The sequence below is a fragment of the Colletotrichum abscissum genome (genome assembly GCF_030869225.1).
Source record: "Colletotrichum abscissum strain IMI 504890 chromosome Unknown Scaffold_3.1, whole genome shotgun sequence".
Lineage (NCBI taxonomy): Eukaryota > Fungi > Ascomycota > Sordariomycetes > Glomerellales > Glomerellaceae > Colletotrichum > Colletotrichum abscissum.
In genome coordinates, this window is record NW_026850209.1 from 283,472 (window position 1) to 308,851 (window position 25,380).

The 25,380-nt window shown below is 53.2% G+C and overlaps 7 protein-coding genes across 7 annotated transcripts; 2 read left to right on the plus strand and 5 right to left on the minus strand.

The window, feature by feature from the left end:
* Window positions 1-606: 606 nt before the first annotated feature.
* On the minus strand, window positions 607-897 carry CABS01_01455 (uncharacterized protein; the record flags this gene model as incomplete). Its single annotated transcript, XM_060534835.1, has 1 exon — window positions 607-897. One exon carries the CDS (start codon window positions 895-897, stop codon window positions 607-609), a length of 291 nt encoding a protein of 96 aa, XP_060398024.1.
* A 1,635-nt stretch (window positions 898-2,532) lies between these two features.
* On the plus strand, window positions 2,533-2,948 carry CABS01_01456 (uncharacterized protein; the record flags this gene model as incomplete). Its single annotated transcript, XM_060534836.1, has 2 exons — window positions 2,533-2,634; window positions 2,727-2,948. The coding sequence occupies 2 exons, from the start codon at window positions 2,533-2,535 to the stop codon at window positions 2,946-2,948; spliced, it is 324 nt and encodes a 107-aa protein (XP_060398025.1).
* A 4,010-nt stretch (window positions 2,949-6,958) lies between these two features.
* Window positions 6,959-7,378, minus strand: CABS01_01457 (uncharacterized protein; the record flags this gene model as incomplete). The annotated part of the gene is made up of 1 exon (XM_060534837.1): window positions 6,959-7,378. The coding sequence occupies one exon, from the start codon at window positions 7,376-7,378 to the stop codon at window positions 6,959-6,961; it is 420 nt and encodes a 139-aa protein (XP_060398026.1).
* Window positions 7,379-11,397: 4,019 nt separating this feature from the next.
* CABS01_01458 (uncharacterized protein) lies at window positions 11,398-11,830 on the minus strand (the record flags this gene model as incomplete). Its single annotated transcript, XM_060534838.1, has 2 exons — window positions 11,398-11,653; window positions 11,697-11,830. The coding sequence occupies 2 exons, from the start codon at window positions 11,828-11,830 to the stop codon at window positions 11,398-11,400; spliced, it is 390 nt and encodes a 129-aa protein (XP_060398027.1).
* A 1,399-nt stretch (window positions 11,831-13,229) lies between these two features.
* On the plus strand, window positions 13,230-13,665 carry CABS01_01459 (uncharacterized protein; the record flags this gene model as incomplete). The annotated part of the gene is made up of 3 exons (XM_060534839.1): window positions 13,230-13,267; window positions 13,320-13,467; window positions 13,621-13,665. The coding sequence occupies 3 exons, from the start codon at window positions 13,230-13,232 to the stop codon at window positions 13,663-13,665; spliced, it is 231 nt and encodes a 76-aa protein (XP_060398028.1).
* A 2,522-nt stretch (window positions 13,666-16,187) lies between these two features.
* Window positions 16,188-21,167, minus strand: CABS01_01460 (tetratricopeptide; the record flags this gene model as incomplete). The annotated part of the gene is made up of 4 exons (XM_060534840.1): window positions 16,188-16,823; window positions 16,886-17,495; window positions 17,557-19,464; window positions 19,552-21,167. The coding sequence occupies 4 exons, from the start codon at window positions 21,165-21,167 to the stop codon at window positions 16,188-16,190; spliced, it is 4,770 nt and encodes a 1,589-aa protein (XP_060398029.1).
* Window positions 21,168-23,783: 2,616 nt separating this feature from the next.
* On the minus strand, window positions 23,784-24,608 carry CABS01_01461 (uncharacterized protein; the record flags this gene model as incomplete). Its single annotated transcript, XM_060534841.1, has 5 exons — window positions 23,784-23,797; window positions 23,887-24,211; window positions 24,291-24,411; window positions 24,503-24,536; window positions 24,605-24,608. The coding sequence occupies 5 exons, from the start codon at window positions 24,606-24,608 to the stop codon at window positions 23,784-23,786; spliced, it is 498 nt and encodes a 165-aa protein (XP_060398030.1).
* Window positions 24,609-25,380: the final 772 nt, after the last annotated feature.

Below are 25,380 nucleotides of genomic sequence, written 5' to 3' on the forward strand. Positions count from 1 at the left end.
ACTACAAGAATAAAATTGGAGGGCCTGGGGGACGACGACGAAAGAATAAGAAAGGATAAGGTTTGGGTCGAACCTGGTTAGAGGGTGGGAGAATAAGAACGGGGGTGTCGTAGATGAAAGGAACTTGCCCCAGTCCAGACGAGTAGATCAAAATCAGGATCAGGATCAGAGCAGACGCAGACGCAGAAGCAGAAGAGACGGGTGATGGGTGATGATGGTAAGTGGAGCGACGGTTCGTGAAAATCCCCCGGCACACGCCCCATGTCCCACGCTCACACTCATTGCACGCCCACGCCTACACCCACGCCTACCTTACTTAGCCCACGCCCACCTAGTCCGGATTGGAAGCCAGCCCATGTCCGCGAGAGAAGGTACTTCGTACCATGGGCAAGTGCCAACATCACCGGCAGCGGCAGCGGCAGCGGCAGCGGTAGCGGCAGCAAGCGGTACTCGGTGGCCCATGGGACAGCTCCGGGAGGCAGAGGTCCAGAATGTAGAAGAGCACGACCAGAAGAAGCTGGGAAAGGGCGAGCCGCCTTCCCTGTCTAAGCTTGGGAGTCAGAGGACGGACTTTTGGGGTGAACCTAACAAAAGGGAGCTACAAAGCTAGAAAAGGCATGCGAGGTTCTCGTGCAAAGTACATCTTCCTCTAAGATCGGGAACTGGAGGTGCGGGGATGGGTGAGGGCATGGGCGTGGGCGTGGGCGTGGGCGTGGGCGTGGGCTGGCAACCGCAAGAGATGTGAGAACGAAGAGAAAGAGAAGGAGAAGAAGGAAAGAGACGGAGAGTGCCAGAGCCAGTGCCAATGCTCAGGTCGACATTAGCTGTATCCGTCGTCGTAGTGTAGTTATCGTTGTCGCTGTCGTCGCCTTTGAGCAATGGAAGAGACAAGTACATTTCTTGCGGTACCTCGAGGTCTGGTACGGAGTGTGGAAGCCTTGGTAGGAGAAAGGCCTAGATCCAGGCCCGAGTCGCTCTCTCCAGCCAGTGAGGTGAGTGGGAAGAAAAACTGGTAGCGTGGGAGATCACCTCAAATCGCGGTACGGAACGGGGCCGCTTGTCACTTGCTTCGTACTCATCCAACAGGGTGAGCCATCCGTCCTCGACATACCTTACCTACGCACTCAGTATAGGTAGGATTCGGAGGTACCTCACACCACCACCACCATCACTAGGAAGGTAGGTATCACCAACGAGCCTCAACTGCCCGTTTCCTCCTCTTTCCCTCTTGCCTTTCTTTCTGTTTACTTTCCTCCCCGGCTCGAGATAACTTCAAGTGGTGTCTTCTCGAGCCCAAGCTATCATTCCGCATCACTTCACAATCGTGGTATGAACTTGACCTATTATTGGTCCAAGGGTCACTCGACACTATCTGTTTACTGCACATGGATGACAGAGTGTGACCGCGGGAGGGAACCTATGAACCACGGCCGAAGCTGGTGCCACGACCAGACCCAGGCGACGGGAAAGACTTCTTTCAATTGACAAGCCTGACTTGCGGCTATCTCCTTTCGAGACACACGCCCTTAGCCCTTGTACTGCTTGTCGTACCGCCCTAGTCCCTGTCGACCATCCCTATCCCGGCTCCAGCTTCGCTGCTGGTGATAACCCTTGTTCTTCTTGTGGGATTGGGGCCTGTCCCTGGCTCTCGAAGCGGCCCCGGCTCAAGCCACAGTCCAGAACTAAGCCAACGCCATGGACCCAGCGGGACAGGATGCTCTGTGATCTGATGCCAGGATGATGCTAGGATATGACCAGGCTGTGGCCCGCTGTTGGAACCGGCCGCTGCTGAATGGACGGATGAGGCATAGTAAGAACGACGAGGGTTCCCGATCGTGGAGGTCCAACTGTTTCTTGCCTATCCAAGAGGTACCCAAGAAACGGCACATGCAGGCGCATTCGGAGCGGGCTAGGCACAGCTGATTCGTCTCCCCGACTCGTTCCTGGCTTCTAGCTCTAGCATTGGTGGCATCTGGTCAACGGATAATCATGGTTGCTCATACCGTAATCTCAGAGGTCCTCATCTGCCCTCACCTGCCCTCACCTGCCCTCACCTTACCTTACACCATCTCGCCTGTATGTGCTTGGACTAAGACTGACCATTGAGGGGCAATCTGGGCGGGTCCGAGTTGAGAGATTGGTGTCCGACGAACTTTGCCAGGCGCATTCGGATAACCTCAACTGCTCAGGGATCGTCGTCGGCTCGGTGGTCCTGCTTCATTCATCTGACGGAATGTCACGTATGTGTCTGACACTGTTCACTTGCCTTCGTTGGAGAGACGAAGGTCAACGCACCTTGACACTGCTCTTGAGGTGGGCACAGACGACGGAAGCACGAGCGATACGTCCAGGAGGCTGACATCTGTTCATCTTGAACTGATCCTTTGATTCATGATTAGACTTTTCCCTGCAAGAGTGTCCTCTCTTTTTTTCCCCTCAGTCTTAATTTTCTCAAATTGTGGAATCGTCGGACTCGACTTGCTTTCAACTGATGGATTCGATTGACTTGGTTGTCGAGCTGCATATCTCACAATGATCCAGCTCAACAAGCCGACCGAGTGCGAGTCGCACGATGCACAGACTCTGCATGTACGGTTGGTCAAGGTTGCGGCGGCGCGCACTGGTGCAGAATCTGTGAGCTTTCTGGAGTTGCAATGTCTGTACCCAGCTTGCTTGCGTTGTGCGATGCGGATGCGAGTCGACACGGTACTCTGCGCAGTATGAAGCATACCTGTCCCACGCCGACGCCGCAGACGTTCTTCGGCGAACCCTGCTCGGTACCCCTATGGACTTTTGCCGCTCCCGTTCACGTTCCTGACCCAGTCCGCCTTCGGTCTTACCAAGGAACGATAGACGGATGGACTGGCCGAGATGAGATCGGAGTGTATCAGGCCCGGCCTCGCTGGAAACGGCTGCATTACGCTGCCCACACAAGATCGTACTCATGAGTGTAAATTTTGACGGAAACAACAGCCATGCCATTAATACACTCATCGTCTGCCCATTCATCGTCTCGGGAGGCCCGTCTTGCCTGTGTTCAGCTGGCCGGGATGGGTAATCTGTGGAATGCGACCAGTTGGTGGGCGGACCGGCGATCAGGCCGGGTATGGTGTAAGAGGTGGCAACGATGAGGGGCCAACCCTATTGGTGGGGGATGCGTAAGCCTAAGGAGAAGAGGTATGGTAGGACACACCCGATATTCACGTCGTCAATCTGTCTCTCGGTCTGCATCATGGCCGTTGACTGGCGTGCCGTACGCTGGCCAGTGTGCGTTTGAATGCATCAACAACTTTCTAGAATCAAGCGTAAGCAGATTTGCAATTCAGGGAGGCCAAAGGACGGGTCTGACCGTGACGAGGAACGTCGGTGGAGGGATGGAATGGATACCTCGGGACGAAAGACCGGTTTTGGTGGGGCTGGGTGGTTGATCGAAACAATCCGATCTCTAATAGCTCTCTGGTGCCCTGTAAGGGTTGCTGCCATGCTCTGCCCATCAAGCGTCAACTTTGGCATCTATTTACCTACTTGAAGTCTGTGGACAGGCACCGTAGCGAAAATAATACCGCAAATACAGTATCAGAAGAACAAGATAGAAAAATCGGGGGGCGGTGCCGCTGTATGCCCCGAAGATGGGCCCCAAAAAGAGGCGAAAGCGGGCCAGGTACTGTTGCAAAGGTTGACGTCCAGGTGGGTTATCGGCGTCGTATACCGGTAGGTAGGTATCCGTACGTAAAGTAAACTACGGGTACGAAAAGTCGTGGTTGAGTTCCATGTCTGGGCCAGTCGTGCGTGGATGGAGAGGAGTGACGGGAGTGCATGAATCAGACGTCGGGGCGGGTTTTGGTCTGTCGCGGGCTGGCAGGTCTCATCCGGCACCTTATTGGCCTGGTAGTTTTTGTCAGGAGCGCGAATAGGGATGGCGTGCCGCTACAATGGGCATGGCGCCGTTGCACAATTGCAAATGATTCTCTGCTCTTCTCGGACGACACCGCAGGGGAGCCTTTCCGGGTGGTAGAGCACGAGTTATTGATAGGGGTGAGGGTGAGGGTGAGGGTGTGCGTATGTGAGTGTGTGTAAGAGACACAGAGAGACATAGAGACAGAAACAGAGATACCTAGGTTGAGGAAAACGGTCCGACCAAAGGGACACCAAAGCGTTCGGCCAGACGTCAACGTCAACATCAACCGGCCAGGCACTTCAGGGTCGCCAAGTGAGCCAAGCTTCACGGTTTGTGCTACGAACCTACGAGGTAGGTACTTGTCAAGGAGAGCGGATAGGGCAGGTATCGGTCTCTAGCTCTGAGACTCTTTGAATTACGTCTTGGTCTCCCGTCCGTCCCTAGGCCTGCGTGCCTGGCCTGTCCTGACCTGACCTCTGATGCCGCGGCTTAGGTAAGTAAGCTCATAATGATGTGTAAATGTACGATACGTATCCGTGTCCGCACAGGAATTGTGCACCTACCTTAAGGTACATTACGTTTCGACTCGTACCGACCTTAGGGTATCAGGAGATAGGTACTTTACCTACCTTCCCATAGGTTGTGAAATGTACGTTGCGACTCACTTTGTGCCCGCCTCGAGAGTCGGGAGTCGAGAGTCGGGAGTCAAGACCCAGGACCCCAGAACCCTTCCTTCCCCCGCATCCGCCAGTGTTCAACTTGTCCCGAGTCGAGATGGGCACGTACCCCTGTTTCGAACACTGCGCTACATATCTCTTCAAAACGGGCGTATCCGTACGGATTCAGCGCTAGTAATAGTGCGCCGGACTGGATTTGCCTTGTTTGCCTATCGCGCCGGAAAGAGCATCGTCGAATATTGTGTCCATCAGAGTCCCTCGGAGCATCGAGATGGCACTTAGTGTGCACGGCAATTGCAACGCTGTTTTCAGGCGGCGGTCACGGATGCATCATCGCGTCGTCTTGTCGGAGATTGACCTCATGGCCCAGCTGCGTATCGCTGTTCCCAGAGCAGAGCCACAGCACAGCAGTCGATGAATCGTCTCCATGATCAGACACGGTGGCACGGCAGGATTTGATATACGGATCATGGGATCTCGACCATCTCCAGTCTCTGCTTCTGCAGCAGGCTTTGCACCTCTGTGTCATGACTACTACTTGTGGTCAACAAAGGCACGGGACACGATCTACTGGACAGCCAGACCAACGCAAACCGGCACTCAAAGACGGCCCAGAACTGCAAAGTGGTGGTGGCAGTAACCTGAGGTAGGTAAACGTCTTGGGGCAAGACGGTTACTAAGCTAAAGTATCCCTATCCGCAGGTCGCACCTAGACCGTGGAGTAGGTAGGTAATGCCTTAGCTTAGGAACTCCCATCAGAAAGACGCTGAGAGAACCAAGGTTGAAAGTGGAAAGGACAGTTTCTGACCCCACCCGCATTGCCCGTGGACCGATGTTGCCTGCATCATGAAGTACCTTGTGTACTAGACTCCAGACGGCGAAGGCGATGACTACGCACAGTTCATTGCTCTGTCTCCGGGAATAGTAGCTTCAATGCCCCGGCTTCAGCGCGCGAGAGGACCCCGCTCACTCTCAGCCACGCTTGCTACGGCAGATATCCAGCCCTTATTCAAAGTGAATGGGCCGCGAGGGCTCGACCAGGTCAATAGAACGAACAAGAGACGAGATATACGGGAGATCCTCACAACGTGTGCTAGCCATCGACCGTAGCACATAGGCTTCGAACCAAACACCAGACCCTTGTCCTTTAAGCCAAGCTTTGCCTAGGCAAGGGGACCAGCGGCTGTCAGGGGCGGAGCGTATTGTCCGCGTCACTGGTCAGAGTGTGAACGGACTATTAGGCACAGGCAACCAGTCAGTCACCTTTGACTTGGTTCTGAAATGGGTAGGATGGCTGTATCTGTCATTTTGCGCCCATGTGTTGCTGTTGGCTTCATTCCAGAGAACAAGGCTGAGGCTCAGGCCATCGGTCGTGCTTCATCCACATGCGAGGTATAACGCCAAGGCATGTAGCAACGGTGATGTTCCGTTGATGATGGGATGAGCCATGTCAAATCATGACAAGCTTCCGGAGGGGTCGAGACGAGGGGTAAACCGTAAAAGAGGGAAGAAATGGACGCGTCTGCCGTCTGTTTGGCTCCTTAGCCCTGACCTGAGGTCCAGGTCGTGAAACCTGGAATCAGACAGGGATGTTCATTGCCAGCAGAAACGGGTGGAGAGATACATTTGGCCTTAGGCACGACGGCCGATTACACAGATGACAGTGCCTCACCGATGGACGGTGCTGGGGCGCGCATTCGCATTCGCCGCAAGCTTCCAATAGCCGCCCTGGCGCTTCTACCACAAAACGTCACGGACTCACAACGCCCACATGATGGTTTGGATGGAGCGAAAAGCAGCACAAGCAAATGCATACCTGCCCATACAAGAATGCACACGCCCGTTTTCCATGGCAAGATACGCTGAGCTTGAGGTATCAGCAAACCCTAAAGCTCTGCTGCGTTTCCGGGGTCCAGGGAGCGATAGGGCCGAAGAGTTACGGACGATGCGGAGATGGGATGCTCATTGCTGGCAGCCCAGGCTGTGCCCCAAGCTGCCGAGGCTCAAGAGGAAATCGAATGCAAACACAAGAAGCAAGAAAAGCAACGAGAGACGAAGAAAAGGAAATGAAGAATGCAAATAGGATTTGAAATCGAGGTACATATGCAAGGCGCAACTGCAATTGCAGACACGGACATTACCCGGCATAAGGTACGGCGCTGCAGAGTCTACCGGTACCTGTATGACCGTTCATGCTCCGTTGCGTAAGGTAAGGTAAGGTAAGGCAAGGTTAGGTAGCTTGTTGTCTTATTTGCGCAACGTCTGATAGCGCAAAGCAGTGGGATAGGTATCCAGCAAGCCAAAGTGGGAGAAGGTAGCCAAGAAAGCCAAGGACTGCATGTTTCTCCTACACCGCGCCCTGCCTCGTTCTGAATTCTCGTTTTCAGTATACAAGGTGTGTTCGTACGGACTGTGGGATCATCTGCAAGGCAAAGTCAGAACAGAACGGGGTAAGGGTTAGCCTGTGAGGCACGTGAGAGTGCCAGGGAGGGGACGAGTGAGTGTCTTGCAGCCGTGATCGTTGCGTTTTCCTATTCTGTCCATACTTGGCGAGAGTAGCATCTTGTCTTGTTGACGAAATCAAACCGGGGTAATTACGGAGTAAGGTATACTGCGTACGGAGTACTGCGCAGAGTGCTAGAGCCCAACCTCCAAGCTGCACTCTGCCTGTATGGATACTCGTATGGCAGTGCATGCAGTAGGTATCCGTACGCATGTTCATGGGCCCAATCTGGACCAAAAGTAAGGCAGCAACGAGTGGGATTGAAAGGAGCAGCTTTCTTTTTCCATCGCCGACCGACATCTGAGAATCTTTGGCGTCGTTTCGGCATGGTGGATGCTAAGTAAAAATACACACGTCAGTGCTGAGGTGACGGTTGTCAACAAGCCTGGTGATGTTGGGTGGGTAAGTAGAAAGTCACGAAGGCAGTGGAGGATGAGTTTGCTAGGTACCTAGGTAAGGCAAGGTAGTGTAAGGTGGGCGAGTACGTATCCCCCGACCCCATCCAGCTGCAAGAACCACCTGCCGAATGTGGCCGGCAATGCGAGATCTGGAGAGACCCAAGGGTCTGATTGGCTACCCAGGCGACAAGTAGACATATGGTCAGGTACCCTGCCTTGGGAACGTGCGCCAACATCAACGGCACGCCGCAACAGCCAAGGTGAGATACTTGGTACCTAAGCAACCGGGGGATCCCTTGCCTTTCTTTGCCTTCCATTCTCTCCACAGGCGGAGCAGGGATTAGATACAGAGCAAGACGGCTGGCCTTCGCAACGAAAGGAGGTCGGCACCGGGGTCTGCAGCCCTGGGTCCTGGGCTGGGTCCGTCCTATTTCCTCCTCTGCCGGGTTTATCACAGGTGCCTTGCAGAAGAACACTGCCAAATTCAAGACCTACCTACCTATCTATCCTTGATCTTGCGGCTCTCCGCTCAGGCCAGGATACGGTAGAGCGGGTGCGGACGCGGATGCGGAAACGGAGGCAGATGATACTAGTACTCTCTGTACATGGTCTGCAGAATCTTATTTCTCCATTCTACCTTAGTTGGGTGACTGTCCGTAGAGTCTACGGAACAGGGACGATGCTTCGGGCACTCCCAAAGTAACCAAGGTATTGACGAGTACCTGGCAGAGTTTGGGCGTCAGTAAGCACCGGAACTCTCCGTCACTTCATTTCGTCCCCTCTTACTCGGTCCGGGTACAAATGCGAACTCGCCGTGTCGGGCTCAAGGTGCCAACACCAGAAGTTGGTGAAGAAAAGACACTGTTTCTGAGTTGCCGATGCAAAAGTAAGTACCTCGCTCCGTACTGCGTACATAGTAGAGTAGTGCAGCAACGGTCATTCCTTCCTCATAGCACCTCTGATCTTATTGACCAGGGGTTGGCGTGTGGGTGGCAGGTGCCATGGTGCCTCGAGCGTTTTGGTTGGCGTCCAAGGAAAGAAAGACAAGAAGGTCCTTGTGCGGATCGCCGGGAGGCTTACACACCTTCCTTCCTGTTGGGACCAACCAAAAGTCAGAGCCATCCTGCTGGGACCGCCCGGAAAGAACCAACGGCGGCTTCTTCCCCCGCCAATTCAGGCGCCCAGGGCACATTAGGTAAGGTGCCATCATTGCCTTCCTGAGCATACTAGGTACCTTACCTAGGTAGGTACGTAAGGTACAAATATACGTACAGTTCGGAGTGCCTACCTTACCTCACCTTATCTTACCTAACGTAAGGCAGGTATAATCACTGGCACCAGGCATACCTTACCTCGTGAACTCTCTCGGCTTATCCAAAGTAGTGAGGTAACCTGGGGCAGGGGCCATACGGTAATGTACGCATATCTGCCTAGTGAGGTAATACAGCATCTGCAGGACAGCGCCGTCCGGAGCGTTGAACCAGAATTTGGGGACTGCACCACCATAAACGTATCGCGTCACAAACAACGAGTAATGAGGCACTCTACAGTGCTTATCCAGCTTTCTGATACCACTTCACTCGTCACCCGTTCCCTTCGCCATCTTCCCGATCAAGGGCCAAGGATGAGGAAGTAACATCACGTCTATACATGGTAATCGAGCCTGCCATTATTTCGCCCAAGTATGGATCGTCGGTTCCACCCATGCCACCTCTGGACGCCTCACTGAGCATGCAGCTTCCTCGATAGTGTCACGTGCCCAAGGGCGGTGGTACCAGATATAGAGGAGCAGGGGTGCCGACGAGATACGAAATCCCATTCCGTCAATGTTTCTTTCCTGGCGCGGCAATATGCCATCCGGAGATAGCGTCACTCGCCCATTCACCACCTTACCCTCATCGTCGATGCTGTGGGGTCAAGATGCCCACACTAGGTTATGTCTCTACCTTTACTTTTTTACTTTTCATTGTCCTCGTCAACGACTTTACTAGGCCCGGCCGAGACCAAATATCCAAGCCCAGCCTGGACCCGAGGATCACTGCTTGCTGCCGATGAGAAAGATCCCAAAGACGACAGCCCGTCACCCTACGGGCGTACTTCACGACGCGTCTGGTTACGGCTCCTCCCATCTTGTCGGGCCACTACTAGACTGCTAGGAAAGCTGCCGCATCCGGACACAACATCTCCAAGCCTTCGAAACGCTGCCATGGTCCCCCCTTCTGGTCTGCGCCCGTTGTTGGTAACTGCCAGGCGTACTGTAGACAGTCATCCACATCATTGAGACCTCGACGCATGCGGAAGCACTGGGGACACCCCGACGAATATCAACACTTGGGACTTCGCCCGGCGCGGTCTAGCCGGCCCCCAGCAACGGCCTACAAAGGATTCTCCAGACCACGAGGCACCGAGCTCCTCCTCTGCCACAACGCCTAGTCCTACCGCAAGGCGGCTGTAGGGTAGCCAGACCCCAGTCCAAATCATTCAAGCCCCAGTTCAATCCTAACCAAAGGATTGGGACCACGGCTGGCATGGGTCTTGGGGCCGCGGGATGGTCCATGATTCACATAGCATGCAGCTATTCGCATTCTTTGCACGGTCTCTACGAAGACGGATATTGACGCGAATACACGCCATCGCCAGAGAGAGCCCACTTTAGGCACCTTGGGTGAGACGTGCATGAATGGCGTCTCGTACTTGAGTACTCTTTGTGTCTTCCTTCTGAACCAGGGCCGGTGTGAACCAGACCAACTGACGAGGGAACCCGATCGCAGATGACAGAGAAGAAGAAGGAAATACAAGCGTCAAATCGTAAATCGCGGCAGACAAAAAGAAATGGAAACCATTACAAGGTAGTGCTTGACAAACGAGCGATACATAGCTTGTTTGTCCGCATTTATGGGTGCACCCCTATGGCATTGCGACGGACCTATGGCTACCTCACCGCACTCGCGGTTACGTCCGTCGACAGGTCTGGTCTCCGCAACGGGATGCTAGGGGGTGGCATGGCTTGCGTCCGTAACTATGAATCCAGACCCACACTGGCGACAAACAGCACACCCCCATTCCACGAGAAATTGTCATACCATGGTACCCGACGGTGTGACCCCGCTACTGGGTCGCCGCTAACTCTGGTACAGGTAGTGAAGTTGCTTGCCGGCATGCTTGGGCTGGACGCCGTGGCTGTCTGCCCAACTCCTCGTTCCCATTCCTCTGGGACCTAGGTCTGTTTAGTTCGAGGGGTGTTCAACGGCGAAGGGATGATGGAGCCGTCATCCACCACCTCCTCCCATCATATCAATATTGTCGGATCCTATCAACTTTGCTTGGATATAATCCCTGGCTTCTGGCTCCTGCGATTATCCAGCCGCATCGTATCTGTCGCATATTGGCAAATTGACGGATCGAATACCGTTCTTCTGTCGAATGACTGACACTGCTGCGTGAGGAGGGGTCAGATGATGAGAAACTATTGCACTTGCGAGGTTGATAGCCCGATCATGCAGGATACGTGTCGGCGAGATTTACAACAGAACGAGCCCTTGGGATATCGGATGTCTGAGTTACCTAGCATGGGATGGCAGCTTTCACGCCCATGGCCACGGCAAAACGAAGCATCGGGACGGATTAGCCAGATCGCTTCAACTGCCGACTGGCTCGCTGCATTGGAAGGATGAACAACTCTGCCCCCGCCGATGCTGGAGGGTGCTCCGGGACAATTGTGCCCAAAGTGGTATCTCGTCCGACGCCATAATCGGCGGCGCTGGGCCCGGCCGGAGCCAGCAGCATATTCTTTGACAAGCCCTATGCCGTAGGCGCTGATTGTGGCTTGCGTACCTCGTCCGTGTTAGCTGCGCCCGAGGGCTTGGGACACCGGCGACTAGGTGTCCTGGGGCGGTGGCAGCCGCTGCACCAAGGAGTAGGCTACGTTGAAACCTGCAAGCAAAGACCGTTGGCATCCTTTCCAGCTGTACGGTTCTCGACGTTAGGTGTGCTGTAGCGTGCTGACGGCAATGGACTGGCGAGCGGACGGACCGACACTACGGGACCGGAGGCGCAAGTGGCATACAAATGAACAGCAAGTGCGTTCTCTGCCCGGATACGCATGCTGCAGGTGTTGAAGATGATGCCAACGGTTGGCTGTCGTTTGTCACGCATGCGGGATAATTTGCCCATATCCCTTTGGCCGTCAGCACCTCCGCCAACCCATCCACGACGCTAACCGCCACGACATTTCAGGATGGCATGTTCTGGCACGGACGAAGAAGGCAAGAATTTGGCAAACGCGGCTTTGGGACGATGGATAGAAGAAGCCTTTGACGAGTGAGGGTATCCGCAAGGCATGGAGGAGACGCATGCTGATCCACGTCAGGCATTCGTATTCCTCTCTCTCGCAGAACTATCAGCCCCCTACTCTCTGGCCTTCTCGGACTCGGCAGCTTTAACTCCAGCTCCAACATTCAGCATTCAGCTGTAGAGACCATCGTCTCATACATATGCCATGCATACGGCGGTAGCATGGTGTCGTCGATTCAATAGTTGTAGTCAACTCGCTGTTCTGGGATGATACTAGCATGCCCTGCAATGGTGTACATTTGGTAGCTCCACATCCTCTCCAACAACTAGGTTCCCTCTCCTTCTCCTCTCCCGGGGGCCTTTGGTATGGATCGTGTAATTGGTGAGGTGTGCTTGGTGAGGAAAGAAAACAAAAACTCCGTACGGATACAGGCTAGCAACCCCCCATGCTAGCCAGACTAGGCCACAAATGGACATCACAAGCGAATTTTTGGCGATTTGGCATTTTCCTCATATGCTACCCCTTCCCTTCTGCTGTAGGTATCCCTATCCTTTTTCTTTTTTCCTCCAAATTCCCCCTTCACAGCAGACCCACCTCTACAATTTCATCCCTGGCCCTCTCCCCCCCCCCCCATCCCTGGGGCCTCTCAATGATCTCCAGCCAGGACATGCCGAGTACATAGCTACTCCGTAGACACGGTAATCTCACAGCAAAAGCAGGAAAGAATCATTGGCTCTTAACCGACCCGTCGGTTTCATGAAACAAGCATCCCCACCTCCAGCTGCACCTCACCTGCATCTATTCCCAGCTGACCCCGGCTCGTCGTCGATTCTTGACCATCGCAGGGTGAGAGGCCACAGGCCGACCGTACGGATACACCTCAGTCTAAGGTAGGTAAGGTATCCGCAAGAATACAACAATGGAACTCACCATTGTCATGCAGGGCATATCAGCGCCGACATGTAAAGAAGCTCCGGCCGGTTTCCCATCAGCTCTGTCTGAACTTGTGCATTTGATTCCTCATCGCTCTCCCCGTACCCTGACCATGTCACCGTCACTCGCGTCCCGACCGGCTCCCTGCCGCCTGTCCATTGTCCTTCTCGTCCTCGCCTCAGCTTCTCACTTGTTTCCTTGATCCCCGTCCCCGTATCTGCGCTTCTAACCCCATCTCCCAAACTCCAGCTTCTGCCCAGTGCCATTTATCCAGCCATCCAATCAGTGTTCCCAGCCCTTGTTGCATTTTCAGAGCGAGAATGTTTAGTGCTTAACATGCATCCATCCCCCCTTTCCACCCCACGCAACGATATTGAAGCTCGAGCATCAAATCGTATACTTACGTTTACTCACAGTCCGCTCGTCATTCCACTCCAGCAGGGATTTGGGTAGCCAATGGCAGGGGCTGGAGCTCTTTCCGCTCAGGTGAAGACAATGCCTGACAGCCTACTTCTTCCGACTACCTATGCGGACTGCACAGTCAGCCATCTTCCCCGTCGCGAGGTAAGCTCTCATAGAGGAGTCTCAGTCGTCGGAGTGACCTTGTGCAGAGCAGATTCCGGCTACAGCTCATGGCCATAGCAGAATCATCCGTGCGGTGTTGTTTACACGGCGGGCCAACATCTACTACCTCGTATAGCATGAGAGCGATTCTCTCCGTGGTGAGCAGCCCTTTGGCGAAAGACCACATCGAGGTTTTCACTGTTCGATTGACTCCCCATGGACAACCACGAGAGCTATAGTAAGGATTCGAAAAGTCGAAATGGCCCATCATCTCCGTATCTACCTCAGTATACCCTCTCGCACGAACTTCTACTGCACAAGATAATCACTATATCACTGACCATTTTCCTGAGGTCCTTGACACATCCCACCTCTCTGACTCGGCGACGGCCCACTAGATGAACCAAAAATGCATCTTCACCATGGCTTCAATGTTGTTGGCGTGATCAGGACCAAGCTTTCATGGGTCCGGCGCCAGTAGCACTGCTACTCGGTGCAAGTGTTAACAGACGAATGTCCGAGCGAGGTCTTGTTATTTAGTTCCACGGCAGCGGTACCAGCACAACGGTTCCTGGCAACGGTCCGTTACGTCTGGAGGATTAGCCAGCCAGCCACATCTCTGTCGTAATGGCTTGACCAACGATGGCAATTCTAGCCAAATCCACGGATACCTAGGCCGCCCTTTGGCCAGCAACCTGCGTCGGACTATTGACAAGCGACGGGTAACCGGCGTGCCACTGAATTTGTTACCGTCGCGAATAACGTGGCCATAATTTGTCCAACGCCTCATGCCCCCTTTGCCCTGGCCTCAAGCCAGCCACAAGATGTGAACCAGTGGTCCCATATCCTAGCTCTTTCGTGGAACTGGAATGCAGACTTCTAGGTGATCTACCATCATGCTTGATTGACTTGCTCTCATGCCGTCTTCCGTTTTGATGAGACATTGAAGACGGTCGACAACTGCGAATCGTGGACGGGAAGGACTCGCTGGTACCCTGTGCTAGTTTACCTCGACCACGGTGAATCCCATGTGCCAACTTTCCTCCGGAAATGATGCTTTCTGTTGCGCTTGTTACTGTTTCTGCTGCTTCTGCTGTTGATTTCGTTGTTATGGTGATTATTATCAAAGAGTGCCGTCGTGATGTCCGAAGGCCAAGAGTACCTGAGGAAGGAAGATATAGAATTTTCGACCATGTTCACACAGACAGGGATCACATCAACGTCAGTCGAACGTGGCTCTTGGTACCGTAGCGGCTTCGAGATGTCACGGCGTACCACGTAGATCTAGCTAGGTGGGTTCGAGCGGTCGTGTATATCCTCCAGGCCCATGACTCCTGTCTCGCACAAGCCCATCCTACTCGTCGATTGGCACCATCGTCCAGAACCACTTAACGGTTTTGTTCTCCATTAGATGGGAATTCATTGGCCGAATATGTCGTGAGAATTCACGCGTCACTATCTTCAGGGATAAGACGGGGTAATCAAATGGGAGGGCCAGTGGGCTGATGGAAGGATGTAGATCTTTTCTCGCACATTATTTCAGACTAATCTTGCTTGCTCGAATTACCGACACCTCATGGTCTTGGCTGATGGGAGATGAAAACGCACATGGTTTTATTCATCGAGTCTTTGGACCACTTCCCCACGCTCACTGTTTCTACAAGGAGTATGACCTTTTTCTCAATACGGCTGTCCCTTTCTCTCCTCGCCTCAAATGTTGTCGACTGGATGGCTATCAGGCTATGATCCTTATCGCCATGTTGTTGGGGGAAAAGATCTGGCTCCAAAACCACAGGTCCCTTGCTGCAATCCTAGTTTCCACGTTTGTGGCGTTCGTCCTCCTCCCCGGTGCCCCTAAGTAGGAATGGGCATGGTTCGATAGCGGTGCGACAATTGTCTCCGGACACGCACACACCCAGCTCATGGGGAAGCTACTTCAGTTAAGCCTAGGTCGAGAGTCATTACTGGTTCCATGCTGACGCCCCATCTCCATTCTAAAGCCTCTCATATTTCGTATATGGAGAGAGAAACATTGTCGTCCTCGGCTTGCCATTGGTTGCTTTACGGAACGCTGGGCATTCTCATGGTTGACGAAGCGAGTCAACGGTGTTCTTGCCGCCTACTTAGCTTCCCTGTCCACCGGTGTTCCCATGGCACAAATGTTACCACAAGTCCACAATGGGTGCGTTGGCTACACCTGCTTGGTGAAAGTTTCCACATTCTCTTGATATCCGATCCGAGAAAGAATAAGTGGCGCTGACTCTATGCTGAATCCCAGTCTTGACCTCCGTTATTCCAAACCAGCCTGGCCCTCCCATGTCGCCGTCTCTATTGGACGTTGCTTTAAGTCCCTGCAGACGCAGCCCGTGGAGGTAGGTATAAGGATGTCGGTGATAAAATAGCATCAAAGTTTTGACCTTGATTCGGATGGTCTGATGGCCGGCTGGAGCTTGTAATGTAAAAGCAATGAATTCCAATCAAAACATGGATCGCGGGGGCCTCACATCTCACGTGGACGAGGAAAGAGGCCCAGGGTATTATTATGTACATCATAGCCTGCTCCGAGGTAAACCCTCCTCCAAACGCCGGCTCCATCCCGCAACCAACACTGAGCTTGCCTCAGTAACGTCAAAGCAGTGAAAGATATGCTCAGTTCATCGAGCAGTATTGCTCTGGACTGGTGTCTATGCAAATCAATAGCATATCCTCCGCCTGAAACTCCCGCCCCTGATGTCTAAACCTGGCCAGCACCTTGGCCAGCCTGCAAGTCCCTAGTGGTGCATCCAGAATAAAAGTCAAAGAAGATTGCCCCAAAACGAACATGATTTCGGCAAGTATAAGTACTGGGCGCGAGCTCTTCGTCCCAGCACATGAATGCGTAATCAAAGTTGCCATGCCCCTGAAAGAAATGCTGGAGCCTCTACAAGTAGATGTCTCCATCCTCTCCTGCCACCCATCGTCGCCACGCCTCGTCGTAGGCCTTCTCTAGATCAACTACCCATCGTCTGGTATCGAAAAGCGCACAGGTCCATTTGCTGTCCCACAGTGTTTTGCGCAAGGTTGCCAACCGACCCCTGCCTTCACCATAGCCACCACGACCGACTCGATAGGACAGGCCATTAGCTAGTCTGATGGCAAAGAGCTCGTAGTCTTCTTCACTGCCGGCGATGAGGTCTTTTGCTGCCTCAACACCCACGGGACCTCTAGGCAGCGCGCCCTTCAAAATTGATGCCGCCATACGCGAACACATCTTGTAGGGGTATCGTGGTAGTGTGAGAAGAGGTGTACTAGACCACAATACATCTGCGGCCGTGGTGTGCGCGTTACACTCGGGAGTGTCGAGGAACAAATCGCAGACGCGAGCTCGGGATATATGCTGGTTCTTCGGTGCCACGTCCGTGAAGATGATTCGGCTAGCAACTTCTTCCCCGGCCCAATCCTTCGCCGTCCTCCTAAGATTTGTTTCTCCCAGTTCGGGGAATCGCAAGAGCCATAGGATGGCCTTGGGAGCCTGTGCTAGGATGCGTAGCCACGTCCGAAATGTTGTAGGGTCGATCTTGAAAAGGAGTTAGCTACTGGTCTCGGTATTGATGCATGAATACGCGGAATATGACGAACCTTGTATAGTTGATTGAAGTTTCCCATGATAACGGTATCATCGGGCAGGTTGGGAAACAACTCTTTCCGCATGCTCCACCGTCGGCGCTGCTCATCTTCCCATGAAACCTTATGTTCATCGGGGTCGCTCGACTGCGCATGGTCACAGCAAAAGAAAGTGTCTCTGCAGAACACGATGTTCTCCGAGTAGATCCAGTCTCCCTCGCCTTCTTCAGTTTTGTCCTCAAAAATGTCTGTGACAGAGAGGTTACCACGCCAAGGGCGTAGTGTCTCCGGCGGAATTGCTGTGGCGTCTGCAAGCAGATAGTCACACCACTCGGCACCCAAGCTGCCGGCGAAGCCCATGAAGGACATTTGGATCGGAACAGGTCTCGCCGCATAAATTTCGTTGCGGGCGCCTCTAGTATAGCCATTCAGGTTGACAAGGATGTGAATATTGTCTTGAACGATTTGCTCAACTAGCTTGTCCGAAGTCCATGTGCTGGCATCTCGGAACACAGGCGCTTCACGTTCAATCTGCAGCCGATGAACAGATTTATCACTTGCTGTCGTGGCATAGCAGAATGCTTTTACGCGGGTGGGATCGTGAAAACCGAAAACGGATTGCATACTATTAAGATGTCAGTATAAACTGCGGCAAGGTAGTATTGAATCAAATCGTGCCGTCCTACAGGTGAGCCAAGGGATGATTATTGAAGTCTGAAGAAACATAGCCGACATTCAGATGAGGCGATGGAGGCGCAGGCGGGGGGTAGACGGTCTTTGGAAGCCAAGGGGAGCGAAGTGTAGAACAGGAGATCCTGAACGCGTTGCGTTGTGATATCATGCGAATGTCCTTCGCAGTCAAGGGACAGGTGAAGGTATGGAATGGGAGGACTGTTGGAGCGGACGGTACAGCGAGGGTAGACGGCAGTTGAGGGCGCATGTACTCCGAGGTCGACTTCATTGAACCCTGAACAAACTTGTCGCAATACCATCGCCGCATCGCTGCCCGTGCTCCACGCTCAACGAGCCTCAGCAGACGCGATCCCTCCCACGGGCTCTTGGACCAGCTAAGTAGCTTTGTCGAGAAGTCGGTGTGGGCGTCATTCGACTCCCCGTCGGCCGAATAAAGCTGTGCAATCAATGCTGCAATATCGGTATTCTGTAGAACGCCAACGCCCCAGGTTGACGCGTCAGCGAGTTGGCGAGACACGATGTCGATAACCTTCTTCGTGAGGCCGGATCCTTGGTCTTCCTTCCTGGCATCGAAAAACATGCCATCGTTGTCGACATGCCAGCGATCATACGTGCCCCCCTGTAGGAGTGCGCCGCCCCTGCCTCTCCAGTCGCAAACCGAGTTCAAGGCTGTAGACAACCCGCATACTGCTTCTGCAAATTCTGGATTGGAATGAACAGCCCTTTTGTAGTATGTTATCGCATCACTGATACGCCCTCGATCCTTGACGGCATTTGCAAGATTTGTTAGGGCGATATCAAAATTTCCATCGCACTGGACAGCCTGCTCATACATCTGGATCGCAAGATCCAGCTGACCAATGTCCTTGAGAAGGCTGCCGAGATTGGTGTGCAGGTGAACGTGCTTTGGATCCAGTGTAAGCCCGTAGTTGTAGTACGCAAGAGCCAAAGCGAGTCCACTGCCAGGGGTAATGCCAGGAATACTGGGCAATGATGACAAAGTCCGACTCGACGTCGCCGCCATAGGCTGCTGTACACTGGCAAGTAGAATGCCTACATTGTTTGCAGTTGATGGGCTCTCTTGAAGTGACAATGAAAGATAGTAAAGAGACAGAATGTCACCAACCCCGGCTGACTTCCTCACTAGTCCCGCAGCCTGCGAGCTAGAGGACATGGCATCCTGGAATATCTTGGCGAGAGAAAGTAGCGAGTTGCTAGTAGTTTGAATTGCCGCTCGCCTTGGGCCGCCTTCAGGCACGAAACGTAGTCCAGGGAGATCGCCGTTGTTAGAAAATACCAGCTTTGCCGTGCGCCTCGCCTGTTCAGGTGGCAGTAACAAGGGGCGAGACGGCGTCGCCTTGTCGATGACGTGGTGATTGCTGCCGTTTGGTGCCAGAACCTGCTGGATCTGTCGGACCAACGTCTGAACAGATGATGTTCTTCTTCCTGCGCTGATCAAGACAGCTTCCTCAAAGGCTTCAGACGCCCCTGCGATATCCTTCAGACTGTACAGCATTGTCCCTTTGGCATGGACTAATGCGAGGATGCGGCCATTTTCGGTACCTGGAATAGCATAACCGCTCGAACCAAAGCCAGGCTGGGTTCGGCTTTCGTCGAAAAGGCTAGCCGCCAAGCTGGAAGCGGCATCTCTTTGGGCGGCGGTAGTGTCATAGCCAGTCTCTCCTGTTGATCCCTTTGGTAGCCTGAGAGACTTTTGAACAAAATCGATGACATCAACCGCGGCGACGCTTTTCTTTTTATACAGCAGACCGACCAAATGTTCTACGGCTTCAAGGTATTGCGGTCGAGTTTTGATCGCCTTCAACCAGCATTTCTCCGCCTCATCTTGTCTGTTCAGGCAGTACAAAGTCGCCGCCTGATTCGACACTGCTTCAACATGACTATATGAAGAGTTAGTAAGGGTAAGTTCGTAATCCCATAACAATGAAAGCCAGACGCAAGACAAAGATGGTGGGATGAAGACTTACTTCGGCTCTAGTGAAGTGATTCGGGTAAACCATTCTAAGGCTTCCTCGAAGTGTTCCAGGCCGTAGTGCAAGCAGCCTCCCAGTAGAACACCATCGATCCATTTCCACTCGGAATGCTCACATAGACGGGTGAGAAGCTCTAGGGAACTTTTGGCATTCGCAAGAGGTGAGCCTCTCGAGATCTGATTCGGATACGAAGATCCGCTGGAGTTCGTGACCGGGAAATTGCCATGCCGGAAATCCGTAACCCCGTCCCAGCCAGCATGCTGCGTTGTGAGTGGCGATTTGACTCCCAAGGGACCGAATAGCATGCTGTCTTGGTTGTTTCTGTGGCTTGCGTTGGCCATCATAGCGGCATCTCCCGGGAAAAAGAGGTCCGGGGCCAAGGTGACGATGGGCTGTTTAGGTGGCTTGGGATATACCACCATTCTCGAGGTAGTGCTCAGAGCTGAGCCAGGCCTCAACTGCTGAGTTTTGCGCCCGTGATGCAAGAGTGCGAGTAAGTCGACATAACTTCGGTGCGCTTGAGCCAGCGCCTTTTCTCTGAATGCGGAAGAATGTGTCTTGTTCATAGAATCAACAGTGCTGATAGCTTGGTGCGGTTCTAGCGTAAGAGCCTCTAAATGAGTTTGCGCAGGTTGCAAAAAGCCAGACCCGTATGCTGAGAGGTGAGCGTAAGGATCCTGTGGAGTGAAGTGGGCAGACGGTCCTATAATCTGATTCTGCACCTTGGAGTAACGATGGTCGTAAATCGATGGTGACGGAGACGGGGTATGGTGCATCGGCGGGCCGACATAACTCTGCTCTTGCTGATGCGTCGGAAACCACGAGTTGGCTACATGTAGTAGTCCCGGGATACTGGCTCCGGTGTTCCCAGAAGGGAGGGTCCCGGGGAAGTATGAGTTGGTATTGAACAGCGAAGGCCGCGAATGAAGCTGAGGAGTAGAGCCAAACAGCGCAGCCGTGTCCGGAGTGTTGAACCCGTATTGCGAAGAGGCCAGAGAGACGGTAGAGTGCATCGACTGGTGGGTCAAGTCCTGTGCAAGTGGCCATAGTTGATATGATGGAGGCGTTATGTTCAAACTACCGCCTGCCTGATCACGGACAGGTAAAGAATTGCGGATCTGGTCGGTGGTCTGATGAGGGCGGTTCGTATTATACGCCATTTGAACCGCCGGGAGCGCCATCTGCTTCAGGGGCGGAGGCCTCGAGGCGTATTGAGAACCATCGTAGCCAGCTTCAATAGTGCCATTCGGCGTTTTACGTCGCAACTGATGTTCCGGTCCGTCAAGAAAATGCGACTGGCCTGCGGCCGTCGTGCGGCGCTGTATCGGTTGATTTGGGTGTGAAGAAGTCCGAATTGGAAAGGATCGTGGCGTCTTGCCGTCAGGGAAAAGAGCATTCGCCGAGCCGGCTGGCGGGCAGCGTAAGTTCTGATTGAACGTATACGTGCTGAAGTGAGGAAGCAGATGGTAGTTATGTTGTTGCGGTGGGTAGTCTTCTGGCTGGCGGTGCTGGAGGTGGTGCTGCTGTTGTTGTGGCTGCTGGAAGGGCGGGAGGGGATCGAAGTTTGGCGCCTGTGGCACCGTATGGTGCATCTGAACTAGAGGCAACATGGGTTATGTGATGAAGACGACGAGGCGCTTCTGGGTATCATGGAGCGGAGCACGGAACGAGCGAGCTCAGCACGAAGGAGAGTGCTGCGAGTTCCAGGCTGGATATATCGATCCGGGAACCAGTTGTCATTGCCTGCTGGCTAAAGCATGGCTGACAGGCCGGCTGACGGGCATGGCCTCCGGGACGCCTCGAGCGAACGGCTGTGCCAATGCCCGATAGCAATGCCACCTGCCCTGCGGCCTTTCCAAGCCTAGGGACCTGGCTCTCTTGTGGTTCAAGTTCGATGAAGCGCGACGGAGGGCAATGTCGAGAAAGTATCGTCTTTCCCCCTCCGACAGAGGTTCGTCGTTACGTCGTAAAGTTAGCGCCGGGTTCGTCGGTCGGGGCAATGCGAGGCTGGGGGGCCTAATAGAGGAATGGTAACGTTAGAGACGTTCGGCCTGACCGGCAAGTTCAGCGACAAAGATCGCAGGAGGAGGGGTTGAAGCGGTCGATCGAGGGATCCTCTATTGGCGAGAAGAATACGAAAGCAACGTGGAGCGAGATACAATGCGACTATTGCGAGGTCTGCAGCGGCAGTAATAGTAGTAGCAGTAACGATAACTGTGGCGGTAGCCGCGACGGGAGCAGGAATGACAGCTATAGCTTGCAGCCGTGGCCGTGGCTACAGGTTTGGTTGTGGTCGGAAGATGCAATGCGATTCAGCCCGGTTTAGCCCCAGTTGGGTGGTGGTGGTGGTGGTGGTGGTGGTGGTGGTGGTAGTGGTAGCCGTAGCACGGCAGCCGTTGGGAGAAGAAAGAAGCGCAGGTCAAATAGGTATGGCGATCATCCAGGCGGACCACTCAGGCAGTCACAGCAGTCACAGCAGTGTGATAAGAAGTCAGAAGTTGGAGGCCAGACTATTGGAATGGGTATCAGCCCGATATAGCGAGTTAAGCTGGAGGCTGCCCTGTGGCCTAGATTTAATCGATTCGTCTCGAGGATCTGTCAAGAAGTCTCCAGTATCCCTCCCAGCTTATGGCCTCCAGCCTGACGCGGAGGTACGTATCCGAGAGCAGAGCATACCTTACAGCGTCAGGGAAAGGTCAGCGCACTATCCCGTACGAGTACTAGACACTAATCTGCAAAGTATTGTGTATGCGCAGACCATGGGCATGGGGTGCCTAGTATTGGGGGTTTGGCTGCTCAAAGTCGGATGTCGTGACTGGGGTGGGTGTGATGAGGTGAGGAAAGGTACCTTGAGGCTTGACGCATGATAGGTGACGGGGCGGGCGGGGTGGGGGGTCACAACTGGGGCGTGCTCCGTACTTCTCAAAAGCGGTCAGACGAGGTGAGCAACGAAGGAGCTACGGATACAAGACAGCAGGCAGCGGCTGGCAGCATCTCATAGGGATTTGGAACAACGGGATGCAAAGATGGAGGGGATGGTAAATGTCTCGGGGGACGGCGGTATTGTAATCCCCAGCCGTAGTCGAGAAAGGCGATTATACACCTCACGGTACAGGTGCGGATACAAAAGTATGTTTCGCAATTACCTGTTAAAGCACAAAACGGGAATGCCGTAACAAAACTTGGCAGTAAAGCGCGCGGCCGCTTGGGGAGGGTTGCTTAAGCAGAGAAGTTCACAAGGTGACACCAGGCCCTCCCCCGACTTGAAAATGCTCTTGGCCGAGGGCGCGGTGGGAGTGAAATTCCTCGAACAAATGAGCAAGATATGCCTTCTCATACGGGTGCCGTCAGCCGCGCTCATTATCTATTAGACGTAAAGTAATGAGAAACGGCGGGCAACAACACCTAGTAAATCCAACAACGGAAGCAACCCGACCTTTTATCAATCTTAAACGCCGGCCGGTGAGGTGACAAGCCTGGATCCATGCATTAGTGCCAAACACGTTGGTTTCGCCGCACTGCCCAAGACAATGCTAATTTTACCAACCATACGTAACAAATTCACAATACCGGATAAAATAATCCTCCTTCCTCACTCAACTTCCTCTACGCATCTTGCGCAAGAACCAAAGGTCCCCTCGTCCGTGATACCATGACCTAATTGCACAGTCTGAATCATTTAAGCATCAGGTCACGTATTTAGGATATAGTCACAGGACACAACTAAGCACACAGACATTCAGGTCCACCACCGAAGCCTGCAAGCCACCGAACGTCATTTGTATCTACCTTACAGGTGTCAGACCACACATGTGACCGGTTCTTCGAGGTCGCGTACTCTCCCGAACCATTGCCAAATGCTGCAATTACATCATTGTTAACCATGCCAGTCGGCGTGCGGAGTGCAATACATTGTTATGGACATGACCCTGCTGCTGAGAGGCTCCAACCTGTCTTGAGACCAGAAACTAGATATGCCATGGCACATCCGGAACTCTGAGCAGAAATGCCCACACCAATTCGCAGACCCTGACATCACAGCGCAATGAGGTAATTCGCGGCGAGCAAAATAGCGACAACCATCTTTGGAAACTTTGTCATTTGGTCATTTGGCAATTCTTTTTTTCTTTGCCCAAGGTTCTCCCTTTTGGGTAGTTCCCTTAATGCAGAACCATTCCTAAACTCCAGAAGTCATGCGAGAGTGTCCGTCCAGCTATTGACCTCCTTTATTCCTCGGGGACTGTTCATCTTGTTAGCCAGCTACTCCAACATATGACTGTGATCATTCTCCAAGTTTGGAACGTAAATGGTCGGATGTTTGGTACTTACTGTCAATCTCACCAGCGTCGATGGCATCGGTGATGGCCTTGGGGCTCTTGCCGTCAACCTGGCATCCAACACTGTTTGCCGTTCCAAGAATCTCCTTAACACCTCCCTCCAATGTCTTGGAGAAAGACTTGTGGCGCATGGTTCTCGCAATCTCAATGATCTCCTCCAGGGGAACAGACTTGTTGTGCTTGATGTTCTTCTCCTTCTTGCGGTCGCGAGGGGGCTCCTTGAGGGCGCGGATAATGAGGGAAGAGGCAGTAGGGACAACGGAGACAGCGGCTTGACGGTTCTGGATGGTGAGCTTAACCGTCACGCGGAGGCCCTTCTATAATTCCAATCATGTCAGTCCTGTTCTAGCTCGCTTGCGGGGGTGTTAAAAGTTAAGGGTGGAGGAATTGTCATACCCAGTCGCCAGTGGCCTTCGCGATATCTTCACCAACTTTCTTGGGAGACAGACCGAGAGGACCGATCTTGGGGGCCAAGGCAGAGGAGGCACCAACCTCACCTCCGGTGGCCAGGAGGTGGCTGTATTCGCGAATTGTGTTAGAAAAACATAAAAAAAACCTCCTTCCTCGTCGCCGCAAATATTCTTAGTTATAGGGAAGGCGCGACGTACATGACCTTGACTTCGTTGGGATCGAATTTGGGAGCTGTGGTATACTGTTAGTTTTCTTGTCGTCGCTTGTTCGGCCTCATGGCAGTCGAGAGGGTCACTTACGCATCGTGTCTGCTCTCGGATCTGGGTCTGATGGGAAAGTTGGTGTCGAAAGATGGAGTTGAGGTCGAGTTGGACGGGGGAAAATGTTGATTAGTTCTGTGCGCCTTCTCGCAGCCCTAGGCAAAAAAGACTAAGATACTACGCCACAATTCATGTGGCTGAGCGGAGAAAATCGGTGCACAAAAGCCTGGCCAATAACCTTTTTCGCACTCCACTATCCACGGAGGGTCTTTTCGCCAAAGAAAGCCGCAACTATCACGTGGTTTGTTCGCACCTACCCAAAGTGCCCTTGATTGATAATATTACCTGCCTAGGTACCTATCTGATCTTCTTATCAGCTCTCGCTACGGATAGACTAAGCCACATTCGCTACCTGCCCACGACTACCTCAACTCTAGCCACACGTCGGAAACGCAACTTTGGCGAAGTCCATGCGGAGTGCGCCTCAGCGATTGCGGTACTGCCCTAGAAGTATTTGGGTACGGGTACAGGTGCCCACCTGATGTACTCCGTGGATTACCTTGCCTCCCTACCTAGGTACGCTCCCACTCCGTACCTACCTTAGTAGGGAATCAATCGTCTTGGTGGGGGCGGGGTTCTTCAGCTACCATACATCCCCACTCTGTCACGATTCACATGTACCAGGTCAAACAAAGTTGAGTCGGGTACATAGGTCTCCTGAAATACCTTGGCTCGGGTAGAGTCTCAACATCGTTCAACTTATTGTCTCATTTGCCTTGCTCTCATGATTCAATGTGATAAATTTCACGGACCGC